The following is a 16,143-nucleotide window of genomic DNA, read 5'->3' as shown; positions in this document are numbered from 1 at the left end:
TATCTCACAACCTGAGGGAATTTGACTTCTCCCACAGATAAATAATTACAAGATACTTTCAGTGCTTAGGCTGCAGCTGAGCCTACATGCTCTCTGTACTATCTCTGCCTCTGTGGAACAGGATCTTTTTCCACAACTGGTCTCACCTCCCTCTATGGCTAAGTTTAAGTTTCGTTATACCTCCAGAAGAATGAAGCAGGAAGAAATACTGAAACAAACGCATACATTAGTAAGGGTGAATAGCATTACTGCCATGCTATAAAGAAAGGCTGAGAAGGGAAAGGAAACTAAGATGTTATTTGATACCAGAAATGCTAGCTACAAACAACAACAACAACAACAAACTTACTTAGACAAATATTGTCCTGAGGCTATATTTTTTTCATCTGTGTCCATGCAATTCATTGTACTCGGAATGAGAGCTAGTTCAGGCTGAATCATGGTGGCTGCTGCTACAGCTCTTGCTACCAGCTCCATTGCGTCCTGCACATAATGCTCAAAGACAGACTGTGTTGTCTTGCCATGAGCAATGAGACCGAGTGGCAAACCTTCTGTCCTTAGTTCTTCCACATTCTGTGAATCCCCAATAATCCAGTGAAGTTCTGGAGGCATCACTCCAAATTGGGTGGTTATTTCAAAAATTCTCCTTGTTTTTTCCATGTCACATCCAAACATGACCATGGTAGATGTTGTGTCCTTGATGCTCTCCAGGTAAAACTGTAGATAGTTCAGAAGGTCCTTGGTTGAAGTGAGATTTGCTGTGATGTTTATAATGGACCCCAGGTGGAACTTGGAGCTCTGCTGTGTGAGGAGGAGAAAGTCCGTGATGTTCCACTCCTCCTGGCATACCATTAAGCTGAAGTTGTACCAGTTGTTCATTGCAAGGATTGAGAATGTGACATCAGCATCAGAGCTCAACGAGTTTTCTAAACTCATTTGCAGATGGAGGGGATTCTGCAGTTAAGAATACAAAATATTTTAATTAGAAATAAGTTGGAATTAAAATTAATGCATTTTCTTAATTTTTATGCGAGGATTACATGTTCAGTCACGTTGTTCAAAGTACTCAATTGTTGATCTAGGTAACGGTATGAGAAACTGGGACTTAGACCTACCCAACTTACATGGACAGTAAATCAAGGGCTTCCTGTGCTAGAATCTGAGTCAACTTCAATAATCATCAAAGAGTCTCTGTTTCCAATAATTTGAATTTCTTTAAATCCACTTGTACTTTTGGATTTCTTGGCAATCTCGATCACTGAATTCCATTTTCTTCTAACAGAGCATACGAGAAAGTAAGACTATTATTTGCATTCAATCATGGCAATAATGATTAAATTCAATGAACACTGTCAAGTGCTTTGGTAAAAAGTAAATGAAGATAAAAAAGAAATCTCAGGTCTTTTTGTGTTTTTTTTTTTTTTTTTTTTGTTTGTTTTTGGGGGGGCTGGGTGGGCGGGTGGGAGAGTAGTAGTGGACTTTTCCTACACAGACATGTGAGGAAGCTAATGGAACAGATCGTCACTGACAACCAATGCACATCATGTACTGCTAATAAAACCTAAGAAGATTAATTCCTTAGTAAAGGGCTAGGTACTGAATGAGCAAAAGGCTAAGATGTGCACACTCCGTGCTGAGTTGGAAAATACTTGATAAATAGGCATTCCATGCTTATATTTTTTAAGTCACTGATGATAGAATAGAATGTAATCAGTTACATTTCCCAGCAACACTGCCTTTTGCTCTATCTTTTAAAGGAAAGGAGGGAGGATATGAGGTTAATTCATCTGCTTGGTTCCAGCTCAGAAGTTGACAGTCCTCAGTATAGCTTTTCTATGAAGTCTGTTAAGAAATCAGTTTCAGGATTTGATTTGGCTTGTAAGATCTTTGTTGTGACTTCATGTCAACATTTGCCGGTATTCATGCCCCCTCAAATTATATATTATCCTACACAGGTTCCTGAATTTCATCGTCTTTCTATCCATTCCTAAGTCGCTCAGCCCTTCAGGTCTGTTCCTCATGCTCTTACATTTTAGGTAGATAACAAGTAGTATACATGAAAGGGAATCAGACCTTTACTCTGTTTAAAGCTAGTATAAAATGCTGTCCTTTGATTTTAGCAATATCTTAGTGATCATTACAGGCTCCAGCTTGGATGGATCTCAGAAACAGCATTCTAAATTTGAAATAATCAGAAATGCACTAAAATGAAACCCTGGCTCTCTGCTTTAGATGTAAGAGGTAGAATGCAGCAAACAAAAAACAACCACCAAATAGAAAAAACCCAAACAAACAAATGGAAGAGCTAAACACTGTTTAAAAGCAGCAAGCTTTCACTGTGTTAATTTGCAGCTACATGAACTCATCATGCATTTTCCTGAGTAAATCATTTAAATTCAGAGCTTGATTATGAGAATACTTTAGTTGAAGAAGCTCTCAGCTCTTTTGTTACCTCTTGGTTTTGGTACCAGTGTCTTGTTTTAACATAGACTCATAAATAAGCTAATTGAATAGATCAGTGTCCACAATCAATGCACATCATGTACTGCCAATAACGCACAAGAGGATTGACTCTTTGATAAAGGACAAGTTACTGAATGCACAAGAAGCTAAGCTGTGCAGACTCTGTGAGCTCTAAGCTAAACATTGCCTATTAACTGAAATACATGATTAGCACAGAAAAAAAAGCTTTGCACATAATACCTGGATTTGGGAAGCTGATTTGAATAAATTAGTGTCTAACAACTCAACTGAGACAAACTTTTCTGGCTAAAATTATGAGCTCATACAATAAATTAGCTCTAGTTTGTCCCTCAGTTGAAACAGAAGGGAATAGAAAGTTTTCCTTGTGTCCTCTGCCCAAGATCAAGTAGAAGTCTGGCCCCCAAACAACCTTGCAAGCCTACTGACTTAGTTCATTTTCTAGTTTAGAAGTAAGTTATTCAATATAAATAGAACATTATGCACGTACGAGCGACAGCATACAACCTGTACATACTGCATCAGGAAGCTCAAAATTCTCTGGTACATTCAGAAGCACAGCATCTCAATCATAGCTTCACATCGATTACAGTGTACATGCAGATATTGAAGAAAAAATCTATTGGACACAGAAAAACCACCCTGTACTGATGACTGATAGAAGTTAGCAAGAATGTTTGTATCCATACTTCTGAAAAAAAGCTGCCAGAAAACAAACATGAACATTTGCGCTGTGTAATTTGTCCCCAGACTGGGTTTGGCCCATAACATGTAGCTCTCCTTGGTGTCCTACCGTGTGTCAGTGTGAGTTCCAGTACATTTGGGGGACTATTCCCAGTAGACAGTATGGGTAAGTGCATGAGAACTGGTGCTCCACCTTACCCAGCAGGTTCAGATATCTCTAGACCTATATGCGCCCATGCTAAACACAGTGCTAATGCACTGTTTCATACTAAGTAAGATTTCCTCCTGTCCATAGCACAGTTCTTCCAAACACTGCATATATCAAAGCAGTTTTGAAGCAAAAAAGATACACAACAGGTAAAAATTACGTGCTGAGGTCACTGGGTATCACACTGTACCCACAGGAAACACAGCACTGAACACATATAGAGAAACTTTCCTTTGGGGCTAGGAAACTGGTTATAATTTTATTCAGCAGTGCAGACGAAGACAAACTCTACTGCACTTGTGGGGAGTCTCAGGTGGAAGATGGACTTCTTATAGTAGTGCAGCCAAAGGTTTGTTCCTGAGGAGTTCTAACAGTGGTCCCTTTTTTATGTGAAAATACTTAGAAGTGTCATTGTGGTCCAATAGACTCTTCTTGCATTGAGACACTTCACTCAAGGTCAGGCTGGACAGAGCTCTGAACACACTCATCTAGCGACAGATGTCCCTGTTCACTGGAGGAGAGTTAGATGAGATGGCTCCCTTCAACTCAAACAGTTCTGTCATTGTACGATTCACTGAGTGGATGTGAACTCGCATAACCTGTTTAGATCAAACATGTTTTTAAAGGAGGTTGTTAACATGTTTTAGTTGTCATTTTCTATAATCAACAGGTACATATACATTAGCAATTACCAGTACTGTGATTAACTGCTTATTTCATTGTTAGCACGCTTGAAAGGTAAACGTTAAGGCCTGAAAAAGTACCATGAAGTGCATAAGGACCAAATGGTAATTTGAAGGGAAGTGACAACAAACGCGCCTTCAGAACTTTTCTGGTACAATGACATACAAAAAAATAAATTAGAAGGCCTCTGTGTTCTGCTTAACTTTCAGCCCACCATGCAAATAATCCTACTGACTTTGGGAATCAATGAGTAACTTTGTTTTACTAGCAGTTTACGTCTGCTTTGTGCTTGGGATTTAGCTTGGGATTTAGCTTTGCGATACTTGATGGGTCAGGCTGGTTCGTTCACAATACACCCAATTACAGGGTTCATCTAGAGAAACACTGGCCAACCTTAATGTTTTTGCATGCAAAAAAACCTTTCAAGAAATGATGCAGTGGTGTTCGAAGATATTTGGATTTAATACCTTCTTAATTTTATTTTGAAAGGTTTATTTGTCATTTGTAGGATGCAACTGAGCCTAAGGGGGCTGAAAAAATTACACAGATAAAGTCACATGTACATACAGTATACAGTCTTTGATGAGCCTTTATCTATTTTTGATGATTCATTTTTCTATAAAATAAAAAATTACTGCTTTATAATGAAGAACTTCCAAAAACTGCCTATTCAGTAATTCAATAGCAATCATTGAGGCTGCATAATTTCAGAGCAAAGGCTTTTGACAACTTAAATGATAGTTTAGATATGTATAACTTTTTACTTATCAGGAAACAGAAGATTTATGAGATAATATCAGTGTATTGAACTGTGCCCATCCATCCTTATCAAAACTCTTAGGCAGACACCTTTATTACTTGACTTTGGAAATCAGTAAAGTTTGACTGTTTCAGTTAAACTGTCAATTAATTCTTGTATGGAAAATCAATCGTTTTGTTTCTATTTTATTTTAAGCTGTCATTAAAGGTAGAATGACTTGCATCAAATTTTTCTACATTGCACAGAAAATTAAAACTCATTTCAATAATGTTAATTGGAATTTATTTTTAATGTGTTTGTATTTACAAAGTCTCAACTAGCAAAAGCATTTTCAATGTTTATGAAGACTTAATTTCTTACTGCATATAATTAGCTTGTGTTTTATAAACTAGCCATGATGACTTGATTTCAGCTTCTGGGTAACTAATGAACCTAGAATCCTTATTTTCTGATTAATCGCCTTTGCATAGATATCGACAGTCTTGTCACTGACGTCCACTGGGCTTCAGACCAAGCCAATCCCAGAACAATGAACTCTATATGATCTGATGTGTTTCAGTTCTCTACACAAAAAGAGACAGTAACTACTTATTTGCTTTCTGTACTGCAACCAGAGCAATTTTTACTTTCCTTGCCTGAGATACTTGAGATAGCAGGTCCATTTAACACCCAATACATGATTTGCATTTCATCAATTACATCATTCTCAAGGCTGTCTCAGTCATCTGTAGACCCATTCTCAGTAAAGGAAAATCTTGAAAATCTTATGAATGTAATGCCTGGAGCTAGACTGACTTGCACCCTGCAGGATCTGACCATTTAACTCTTCAACCAAATTTGTAATGCTAATTACACATGGCCATGATGACATTTCATCTGACATTATAGTAGATCCATTAGCAGAGTTAAAAGCACTATGCGAATAATTTTTGCTAACTGTAGAAGCAAATAATACCTTGAAAATATTACTCCCCACTGATTCTAAGGGGCAAAGGCAGTGTTCAAATGTACGTTTATGATAAGAAACAAAAGAGAAAACAAGTTATATAATTGCACCAGAGAAACCTCTGCTGAACAGAAAAAAAAAGCCTTCTGGCTTTCAGTGCAGCTGTGGGGACTCACAGCTTTACAAACAGAGCTAAATAGCAGCTGTGAGCAAGCTGATGCTGGAGCTTCAAAAACTGAGAAGCTATTTCTTCCATGGTTGAAACAACAAAGTTTAGGCTCAATACCCATCTCCCTACAGACTAAGTGCCTACCTATTGCTTTTTCTTTACATGCCAAAAAGAAAGATGCTGTGAAATATTTCGTTTTTTCTTTGATAGCTGCCTTGCTGCTGAAACTGCAACGCTTCATAGAGGTTTTGTGTTGGCAGCTGTCAAAGTGCAGGAAGGGCTCTGGATAGAGAGGTCCCACTGTTGGCCCGACCAGCTGGAGAGCGGCTGCTGGCGCATTCCGGAGACAGGTGAGGAGTTAGGAAAGCGTGCGCAGCTCTCACTTCACCAGGGTCACTGACTGTCTCACACCACATACAGTGAGAAGGGGAGCTTAGAGCTCTCCATACCTTCAGCCAAGGATATTTCATTATTGTGCCTCCCTGGTTAGTCCCAAGAGCCCAGCATGTCTTTGGTATCAAATGCTGGAACCGTGGTGTAATGCTGCTTCTGGCCTTTTTCCAGCCCCAGCTAAACTCCCTAAGGCTTCTTTCTCATGGACATCACTAAGTGTTACATTCAGCCTTCAGGCCTTCATCCAGAAAAACACTTAAACATCTACTTACACAGCATCAGCATGATTAAAAATACCAATTTCTTCTGCTATTTAAACAGAAGAATAAGTTCATCTTTTGTTTCTCTGGGGAAGAAAATCCTAAATCCAGATGATTAGGACTATTCATCTATGTAAAACAAGCCACTGTCAAGCCAGGAATTTCTGCTGCATTGGCCCAAGAAGAGGAGGATGACTTTACTAATTCTCTTTCATCATCTTGCACATCTTGTCTCTCCACATACGCACACCTGTTTGAACAAGACTATAATTTGAAACAATGCAGATCCCCAAACAAAGGCTATTTTTTTGCAGATAGTTTCAAAGCTTTTGAGAGAGAAAAGCCAGTTCAAACTAGCAAAAGGCGTTCTTATTCCTAGAGCAAAACAAGCCTGGCAACTGTCCAGGCAACGCTTATCAGCAGATCCTAACGAGGCACTAACTGTTGATTTAAAAAGGAAACAACAACAAAAAGAAGCATTAATTTAAGGAGTGTCTTAGTTTGTCCTCAGAATTATTTTTCTTGTTCGACAAGACAGTCATGAATTTGGGTTGCTTAACATCTCTACTGACTACATTCAAAAACTTCAAACTAATCTGAGTAAGTACAGTTCTCTACAAGGTCAAACAGGCAGTATAAAATAAGAACATTCAGCTGTTCTTGGAAAGAAAGACCCATTATTTATCTTCATGGCCATTTATAAATTATCGTAAGTAATACTACTTCAAAAACTTCAAGGTGTTCTTTGCTCTAGGAGGGGAAAAAAAACAACACTTAAAGTTCAACAGAGAATATTTCATATAGATGCCAAGAGCCAAAATAGTTTTTCTTTCCCTAAAACATGTCACTACTGTTAGAAGACAGATGATTGATAACACAAGTAGATCGGGGGAGTTGCACTAATTCTCCATAAAAGGCTTTCCCCTATTGTTAAAATGCCAGTGCAGTGCTCTAGAAGATCATCTCTGGTCTGTGGAATGCTACGTATGGCAGAAAGGTGGCTGGGTCCTTGTCTGTGACTCTGGCTCCCAAGCACTCTACTAATGTTAGTGGAGACGGAAATGTGGAAGGTAAGGTTTTGGTTAGTTTTAAACAACACTCCTTGCAGAAAATCCAAATTATTACTGCCTTCTCTTAACCTGGCTATTAATTTAGCATTTGGTAAATGACTGCCTGTTCCTTTCTTGCCTCAACAGTTACCTGAGGAATTCTCCTTTTCTGGGAAAGAAGATGTGATTCATAATCAGCACATCTTCAATCTGCAAAGCCCTTATAAGCTTTTGGATAAAAGATGCCAGGGGATATTAAATGCAAGTATTAACCAGAACAGACAATTCAGTACAGCACAGCATTGTTTTCCTAAGTTCAGCACTGTTACAGAATCCAGCTGTGACAGATAGGTGAGCACACTCAATCAAATGTATGCTGATCTTTGCCAGCTCTACCCCAGGTTTTGTTTGCAATGTGATTTCCCAGTAACACATTTTCTTACAGCTGACCTCATCGAGGCTGCTATTTCTCAGCACAGTATTTCTCATCCGGTGTGTGTGCTGCAGCCACCCTGCTACAGGTTTTTTACTCCTGCGAAGAATGAAAATTACGGGGGCAGCTCCAGAGAGACACATCTTTCAGGAGTTTGTCTGAACAGCACTACAAGCATGGAAGTTTGAAAACAGTGTTTAGTAAAAATTATTCATTCCCTTAAAGCAACGTGATATATTCTGGTGCAGTCAGAATAACTGGGAGTCCAGCAGTGATAATATGAGCAGAGCCAAAACTATGGCAGCACCACCGAGAGCACAGCGCTGAGCTTTGAGGCTGTGAAGTTACAGACCTGCATCGTATCCTGGTCCTTGAAGTGCAGCACAGGAAGGCCAGGTTGCTGTAAAGCAGTTCTTAAAACACACTCGAAGTGCTGTCTTACCTTGAAGATAACGGTTTAGGAAGCTACCATAGCACTCCATGAGCGTCTCTGAATGGAGGAACTCTTCTTACTATTCTTTCGGAGTGATTACTAGCAACCTTAGATAAGGCTGCTCTAATAAAATGTCAGTTGATTTATGAAGAAATCACGCCTCAAAGACTGCTGATAAAAAATTAGGAGAGGCTGTATCAAGGACCCCACAAGCACTATCAAAGGATGACAGCAGACTGCAAGCACAGGATGGCACAAGAGGTGTCAGGGACGAAAATCACAACTCACCAATGGTCATTTAAGGGTCACTAAGAGAATACTACTTTGAGAGCAGATTGAAACTTGTTCTAGAGAGAGCAAAGAACAAAGTATCCAGCTTACACATACAATGGATATGCAGATAAGGTGTAACTGTCAATGAATGAGAAACTGTCAGCCAAGTACAGCAGATATGCAGACAACATTAGCAAACGAATAAAAATGACCAAAAGGAAACTCAGGGGAGAAAAAGACTCCCACCACCAACAGAATACTCCTTTAGAGATCGGCAGACTTCTCTTTATCAACCCCTTGAAAAGACAAATGCATTTGCTCTGCTCCCTAAAAGAGATTTGTGATGTTGGCCTCAGGACCCAGAAATGAACGGAAAGGTGCTGAGAAAGGTGTGAAAAGAGATAGCAGAAGTGCATGTATAATAACTTGAACTGTGTCACTGCTGAGAACGAGCTATTCTATTTGGATAATTTGTCTGTAAGTATTGTTGCAGCGGGACCAATAACGCTATTTTGATTAGACTGCTAGGACTTTAATTAGACTAACAGCAAATTCTTGGCTTTGCATATTTCCATAGCTCACGCTAATTGCACACAGTGTTTGCTCTAATGCCTCGCTCTTGAGGACTACCATTAACACAACGTGAAAGCTGACAAAGAATTTGGCAACTAAGGATGTAATTATGATGCACACTGCCAAGTGCTGTTCCCCACTGTGCTCCTTGACACATCAGCTGTGCCAGGTTTCCCACTGAGAAGGGTTCTTGCAGTAGCATTCCCACCCTTGCCTGCTTATAGCAGACCTCATCTTCCCAGCAGCAAGATGGGCTCTCTAAAGTGTATCGTAAGAAAATGCTACTTTTCCACAAGCACAAGCAGCTGTGAGTTTGCTTTCAGTATCACCTGGCTTTTTAGGCACAAGCAAAATTCTCACAGAACCAAAAGAAAAAGAAACAATTCCAGGAAAAAAAAGAAAAAAAGAAAGAAAGAAAAAAGAAAGATAGATAATACGAGGGCAGTGAGTACAGAATAGGCTGGTTCTGGCTATGAAGGTAAAAGAAGTTTGATCTCAGTCTACAGAAGCTGAGAAGCACCCCACGTACCCACGCAGCACTTCATCCAATTAGATCTTATTCACCATTAACACAGGCAGCAAGAATAAAAACTGGAGCACCTTTTCCACCCACTGGTCCAATTCCAGCCTGGCTTAGAATATCTCCAACCCGCCCAGCACATTTGCATTCTCTGTGTTCGCAGGAGCTGCGTCCTGGTCTTGTTATTTTAAAGATGACAACAAGCCTGCTAACAAACTTTGCAGCCCCACTCAGTGGTTGCAGCCCAGCAGAGTAAAATTAAGCTATTTGTTCTTGGAAACAAATGTGGAAAGGGGGGACAATTCAACCAAAAAGCCTCTCCTGTTCTTCCTGAGGCCGTGTCTTGGAGGAAGCCAGGGTGCTGGATACTGCTCCTCCAGCACACTGACCAGCCATGGGTTAGCACCTGTATCACTACGTGCCCCTGGCACTGCTGTGCTTTGCATGGAGCAGTCACTGAAAGATTCATGGCAAAGTACAGTGGGAAAAATGAACCCTGATCTGGTTCCTCAAGAAAATGTGTATATGTGGCTCTGAGGGAAATGGTTAGTGGGCACAGCAGGGATGGGCTGCTGGTTCGATGTGATGATCTTATAGGTCTTTCCCAACCTTAACGATTCTATGATTTTATGCACCAGCTCACCATCGATCCTTTGTGCTGGGCCTTGTTCTGGGTATGTAGCACAGGATTAATTTCACCTGCAGGTGCATTTTACTCTGTATTGATTTTTTGTATGAAGGAAAACTGAAAATTAAGCTTGCAAAGACTGATCTCTTTAGCTCCATTAAAAGAGGCCAGGGTGAATTAAGTTAGTAGTTCATCTTTATGAGGCTAGACATGTAAATCATGGCTCTAAGGTGAATTCTGTGTGTACTTGCTTGGCTTAAAATCAGGAATAGCATTTAAAAATCTCTGCTTGAGGTTTCTTATTTAATACTCCAAGGATTTAATTAGAAAGCTGGGAAATTAGAAAGACTTGTAATTAGCTCTTAGGGGAAGAGGGCAAGAAGGAAAAAACTACATCAAGCAACTCTTCTAAAAAACAAATCCTGCAAATTCATTTTTTTTCACTAGATGCAGAGATTTCCATGGGAGCATCCCAGCCCTTCCTTCTGCCAGATTTCTCCCCTCTACACCAAGTCTGCGCAATGCCAGGGGCCACAAGCAGTGGGGAGGCACTGTGAGTGGCATGCTGAGGGCTTGCTGACAGGCAACCAGACAGGTATCCCTGAGTGCATGGTAGGGCTCTGCCATGCCAGCAGCAGAAGAAATATCAGAGGGAGATATGTCAGCCAAAGCCAGCAATAACTTCAGGAGCAGGAGGGAGGCATGATGTATACGGAATGGGAGAAGAACTCATTGAGAGCAGCTCCGCAGGGACAAATTTGAAGTCTTGGTGGACAAAAAGCTGGACATGAGATAACAGTGTCCACCTGCAGCCCAGAAGGCCAACAGTATCCTGGGCTGCATCAGCAGTGGGGTGGCAGCAGAGAGAGACTGGGGATTGTCCCCAACTGTTCTGTCCTCGTGAGGCCCTACCTGCAGTACTGCATCTGGTTCTGGGGTCCCCAGCACAAGGAAGATGTGGAGCTGTTGGAAAGGGTCCTGAAGAGGGCCACAAAGAAGGTCAGAGGGCAGAAGCACCTCTTCTATGAAGACAGGCTGAGGGAGCTGGGCTTGTTCAGCATGGAGATGAGAAGACTGTGGAGAGACGTCACTGCAGCCTTCCAGATCTTGAGGGGAGTTTGTAAACAGGAGGGAGATCATTTTTTTACATGGTTTCATAGTGATAGGACAAGGAGAATGGCTTTACACTAAAAGAGGGGAGATTCACTTTAGATGTTAAGAAGAAATTCTTTACGCAGAAGGTGATGATGCCCTGGCACAGCTGTCCAAGAAAGCTGTGGGTGCCCCATTCCTAGAGGTGCTCCTGGCCAGGCTGGAAGGGGCACCGGAGCTGGGCTTTGAGGTCCCTTCCAACCCAACACATTCTGTGATTCTATGTTTGTTGGCTTCTGGGCTGCAAATTTACATTCCTTCAAAAGGAGATGGAAGCATGACTTCTGAAAATGCAGCAAAGCTCAGTGACTTGTATTTACTTTCAATTTTTTCCCTCTTAATCCTGAATTCAAGATCATGAATAAACAAACCAGCAAAACAAACAAACAAAAAACACAACTGCCACCAACAGAAAAAAAAAAAAAAAGACAAGTGTACAGTTTAGCAGCTTAGTCATGCTCTTTGCAAATTTCTCTTCTGGTCATGCAGAAGACAAACAAGGTGTGATTCTACAATCCAGAATTCTCTCTTCACCAAAGGCAGAAGCATTTAAGCTTCCAACCAAGCACACAGCAGCCTCCCACAGAAGTGTGTGACTGACTGCACAGTGCTGTTACCAAGGCAGAGAGAGATAGGAGATAAAAGAGGAGGAGGAAGATACCCTGGCCGTGCATCAAATATAGCAACTGAGCAATCCTGCTTGAAATCCCTGCCCTGCTTTGTGCTTCCTTTGCATGTAAGCTCCTCTCTGCAAGACAAGGATGGCCCTGCTTTAGTACAGTGCATAAGTGAGCAGCACAGGGTACGAACACCACAGCATGTCTGAGCTTTTCCCTTATGTAGTGGCTTTCTGCCCTAGAAGTCCTGCAGCCCACAGCAAGATAAATATTTCACATCCCTTTGCACAGAGAGGCATCTGAAGGGACAAAGGAAAAAAAAAAAAAAAAAAAAGAGGTTAAGTCACATATCTTAGAGGATATACTGAGATCTTGCCAGAAGCAGAATCTAATGCTCAAAATTCCTGTTCTACCCATGCAAGACACAGCTGCCTCAAGAGATAAAAGAATGTGTGAAGTTACAAATACAATTATTTTATGAGTTACTGTTAAGTACTTTGGATATTAGTACCTCTGCTCTACTCAAAGCACACTGGCCTGTCTTTCTGGACTCCTCTTACTGACTCAGATACCTGCCTCATCAGGACCTGATGCCTGCCAAGTACTTGGATACTCTGACTTCTTTATTAATTCTAACTTACCAACAATCATAATGTGATAAAGGCAGACCTTACTGTAAAGGTAGTGTGCAGAGCAGTTACACGTGGTGCTGTGGTGGGGCTTGGAGAATTCATCAGAACTCACTAGCCATGGCCACGATTCATAATATTCAATCAGGTGGACATTTACAGCTCCTTGTTGTGATCTACTCTTCTGAATCTATCTACTATTCTAATCTGAATACTTGACAGTGTATACACAGTAGCATTATCTCTCTACTGTGCACAAACATCTGTACAGATTACAGCTACCAGCACCTAACATGGACACTCAGACCATCAGTAAAGTGACAGCATGGAGATATTAATGACTCCAACTTTTCTTTCCTTTGCACTGAATCCAAATTCATTGGAACAATAGCAATCAATGCTTTCTAGCCTTTAAGCCATCCTTAATCGTGATACGTGATAGTGTGCACAGACAGAAGATAAATATGTGACTATCCACGCTGGGAACCACAGCATACCATTCCTGGTGTGACCACCTGGCTGTACTGAAGGCTTGTACTACGTGTCTGTTACCACCACTCTCCAGCTGGTACTGATCACAAGATGCTGGCACCAGCCACGTAAATATGTCTCTTTGTATGGCTGTGCCATGGTGAGTGCAACTGGCTCCAGCATTTCACGATCAGGAGCAGCCCATCAGCTTTACCTTGCATACCTCTTTCTGCTGCAACAGTATGAAAGCACCATAAGGGCAGGTCAGTGCCGGTGGCCATGGCCTCTGAGTTTCGCTGCGCTCCTATGGTTCTATCACAAGGAGGGAGCTTTCTGCCTTACAGCCTTCCTTTAATTGTTTTTGTGTCCCACATATCCAGCAGAAGACAAGCCTTCTGGTGAGGCTGGAGATCCATGACGCACCACTCCTCATGGACAAGCCTTTCCTCGCAAACTTGGAGGCAAAGGATGGGAAAAGATGAACTCTGATGTCTGAATTGGTTTGCAGACGGAACCCAAAATGCTCATCAGGATAGGAAGCTGAGACCTGTTTTGGTCATACAAGAGTAGCTCCAAAGCAAGGAGGTCTCAGGAGGACTGGGTCTATTGATCTTGAAAGGAGAAGTTCACAAGACAAGTGCGCAGCCTCTGCCCTTTGGCATGCGTTACCAGGGGCTTGAGGAGGCCACAGCTCACTTTCTGGAAGGTGTCACTGACTTAGCCTGAGGACTTCTGCCAGGCTTTTCCCCCCGGAGTGGCACTTCCAGCTTCCAGCTCCCATCAGCATATGCATCTAAATGAATGCTACTGCACTGTGAAGAGTTGAAAAAAAACACGGAAGTCTGTATGGTGTCAAAGAAATATTAGATCTTCCTCTGTTAAACAGAAACTCACTAGTGTATGGACAAAAGTGATTCAGCACAATGTTCTTACTAGCAAGGCCAGTGGTGATAGAGAAGTTCAATATATGTAGGTCACTCCAAAAGTAATGCATCCTATTTATTACCATGGAAATTACAGTATATACCAAGAGCATAAGAACACTGTTTGATAGAGCAAATCCTCAGATACAAAACATTATTTTTAGATAGTCATCACCATTAGTTATGCATTTTCACCAGCATGAAAAGAGCCTGCATGCCACACTCAAAACAATCTGCACCAGCAGAGGTAACCCATTTTGCTGCCATCACTGCTGAAATGCACCACTCATCACATCTCTGTGCTCACACACCCACTGGCTGGTCTCCATCACATTCAGCAAGTACGAATATCAATGGGGGCCATTTTTTCTGCATGGAGGAATTCAGTGACAAACCTTTGCTTCATAAACAGTTCTATTTCAGACTCCATTCTGTCAACTGCCCCTCTGCTGCCATCTGTCACATGCTAACAGCATGTAATGGGATACTGTCATGAAGGTTCAGCCTTTACAGCCATACCACCAACATCTGCCTCAGATAGCAAGGGCCATCGTAATAAAATGAGAAGCATTATTTTCAGAGCAGCCTTTGTACTTCTTACCCTAAGAGAAAAAGAGACTAGCGAGGAGAATCTAAACAAGCATTTGTGAGGGAATTACATGTGAACTTTGCTTCACTGTAAATAAGGGTCATTGTCCTACCTACTTAAGCAAAAACATATTTGCACTGCTCCTTTTTTTTTCTTGAGGGGGAAATGGAAGATGTTGTTCTGGCTGGTTACTGGGGTTGGCTTCATTTACGAGAAGGTAATGAAGTAATAGTGTTCATTTGACAAGCTGGGTATTATTGATGGGCAGAATGCTTCGTAGCATAGGAACAAGGTGAAAGGCTTTACCAATCTCATTTTTGATACTGACTCCCCTTCTGGAGCAGCCCCTTTAAATCTCCACTACTTCAGTATCCCCCTCTTATAAAATAATGCATCTCCTCCTGTTTGCACAACTTTGTGACAACTGACAACCACTCCACTCACTTTAAACTATCAGTTACCCAAGTATGTTGGGTATTTATTTTTTAAGAGCTCTGTGCTTTAGGATCCAGGAGGGCTGCACATTTCCGTTAAACAAAATACTCTCAAATACTCTGCACCATAGGAATCAATAAGCTCTTGTCAGCACTGAGCTCCGTACCAACACAAGATGCCTTCTTACTCACCACAAAGTCTTACATCAGCATCAGGCTCTCATTAGGTCAGCTCCCTAACTGTAATGTCAGCAGGTAGATCAAGCTGGCCCTCATCTCCCACTGATGAACCTAACAAGTGCTCTGACACATGGCAGCCAGACTGGGATCTCTGCATGTGGGCTGGGTTCAGCTGGAGCAAATCAGCATCTTGGCTTGCATGACTGCAAATCCACAAACACTGGCTGTTTCTGTGGATCCACCTGCAAGTGGCTGCCCTCCCTGGCACTCGGTGGTGTATAAACCTCCACAGCACTGCAGCTGCAATATGTTGGAGAAGCACCCTTCCTCTCACCACTCTCGCTAAGGATAGCTTTGTGGTCCATGTTCCCAGCACAATGGCCAATGAAGGAAGTGCACCGGCGATTTTAGCGAAAGTTACAGATTTAATGATACTGAGCCCATCCTGAGTTATGCAGAAATGCGCAGTTAGGTATTCACAAAATTGCTTCAGTATAATTGTCGGCACGTGGATTGTTTGCAAACAGCTAGCACAAACTACTTAGTGCTAATCATTTGTTCCGTGACATAGTTAGTCATGCACTATTTCTGCTTCTTGAGTGGGTGATTGGATCCTCCTAACGGAGAGGATAAGAACCAGTGAAAATGAAGCAC

The 16,143-nt window shown here is 41.5% G+C and overlaps 1 protein-coding gene across 1 annotated transcript in view; it reads right to left on the bottom strand.

The window, feature by feature from the left end:
- Positions 1–16,143, bottom strand: part of GRIN3A (glutamate ionotropic receptor NMDA type subunit 3A) — a 71,271-nt gene that overhangs the window by 40,519 nt on the left and 14,609 nt on the right. The window contains exon 2 of the mRNA XM_085213021.1: positions 350–954. Coding sequence (XP_085069147.1) covers positions 350–954 — 605 coding nt within the window. The remainder of the gene's footprint in view (positions 1–349; positions 955–16,143) is intronic.

The sequence above is a fragment of the Meleagris gallopavo genome, chromosome Z (assembly GCF_905368555.1).
Source record: "Meleagris gallopavo chromosome Z, MGAL_WU_HG_1.1, whole genome shotgun sequence".
Classification (NCBI taxonomy): domain Eukaryota; kingdom Metazoa; phylum Chordata; class Aves; order Galliformes; family Phasianidae; genus Meleagris; species Meleagris gallopavo.
Note: the sequence above shows the minus strand (reverse complement) of the source record. Positions and strands in the feature narration are given on the sequence as shown.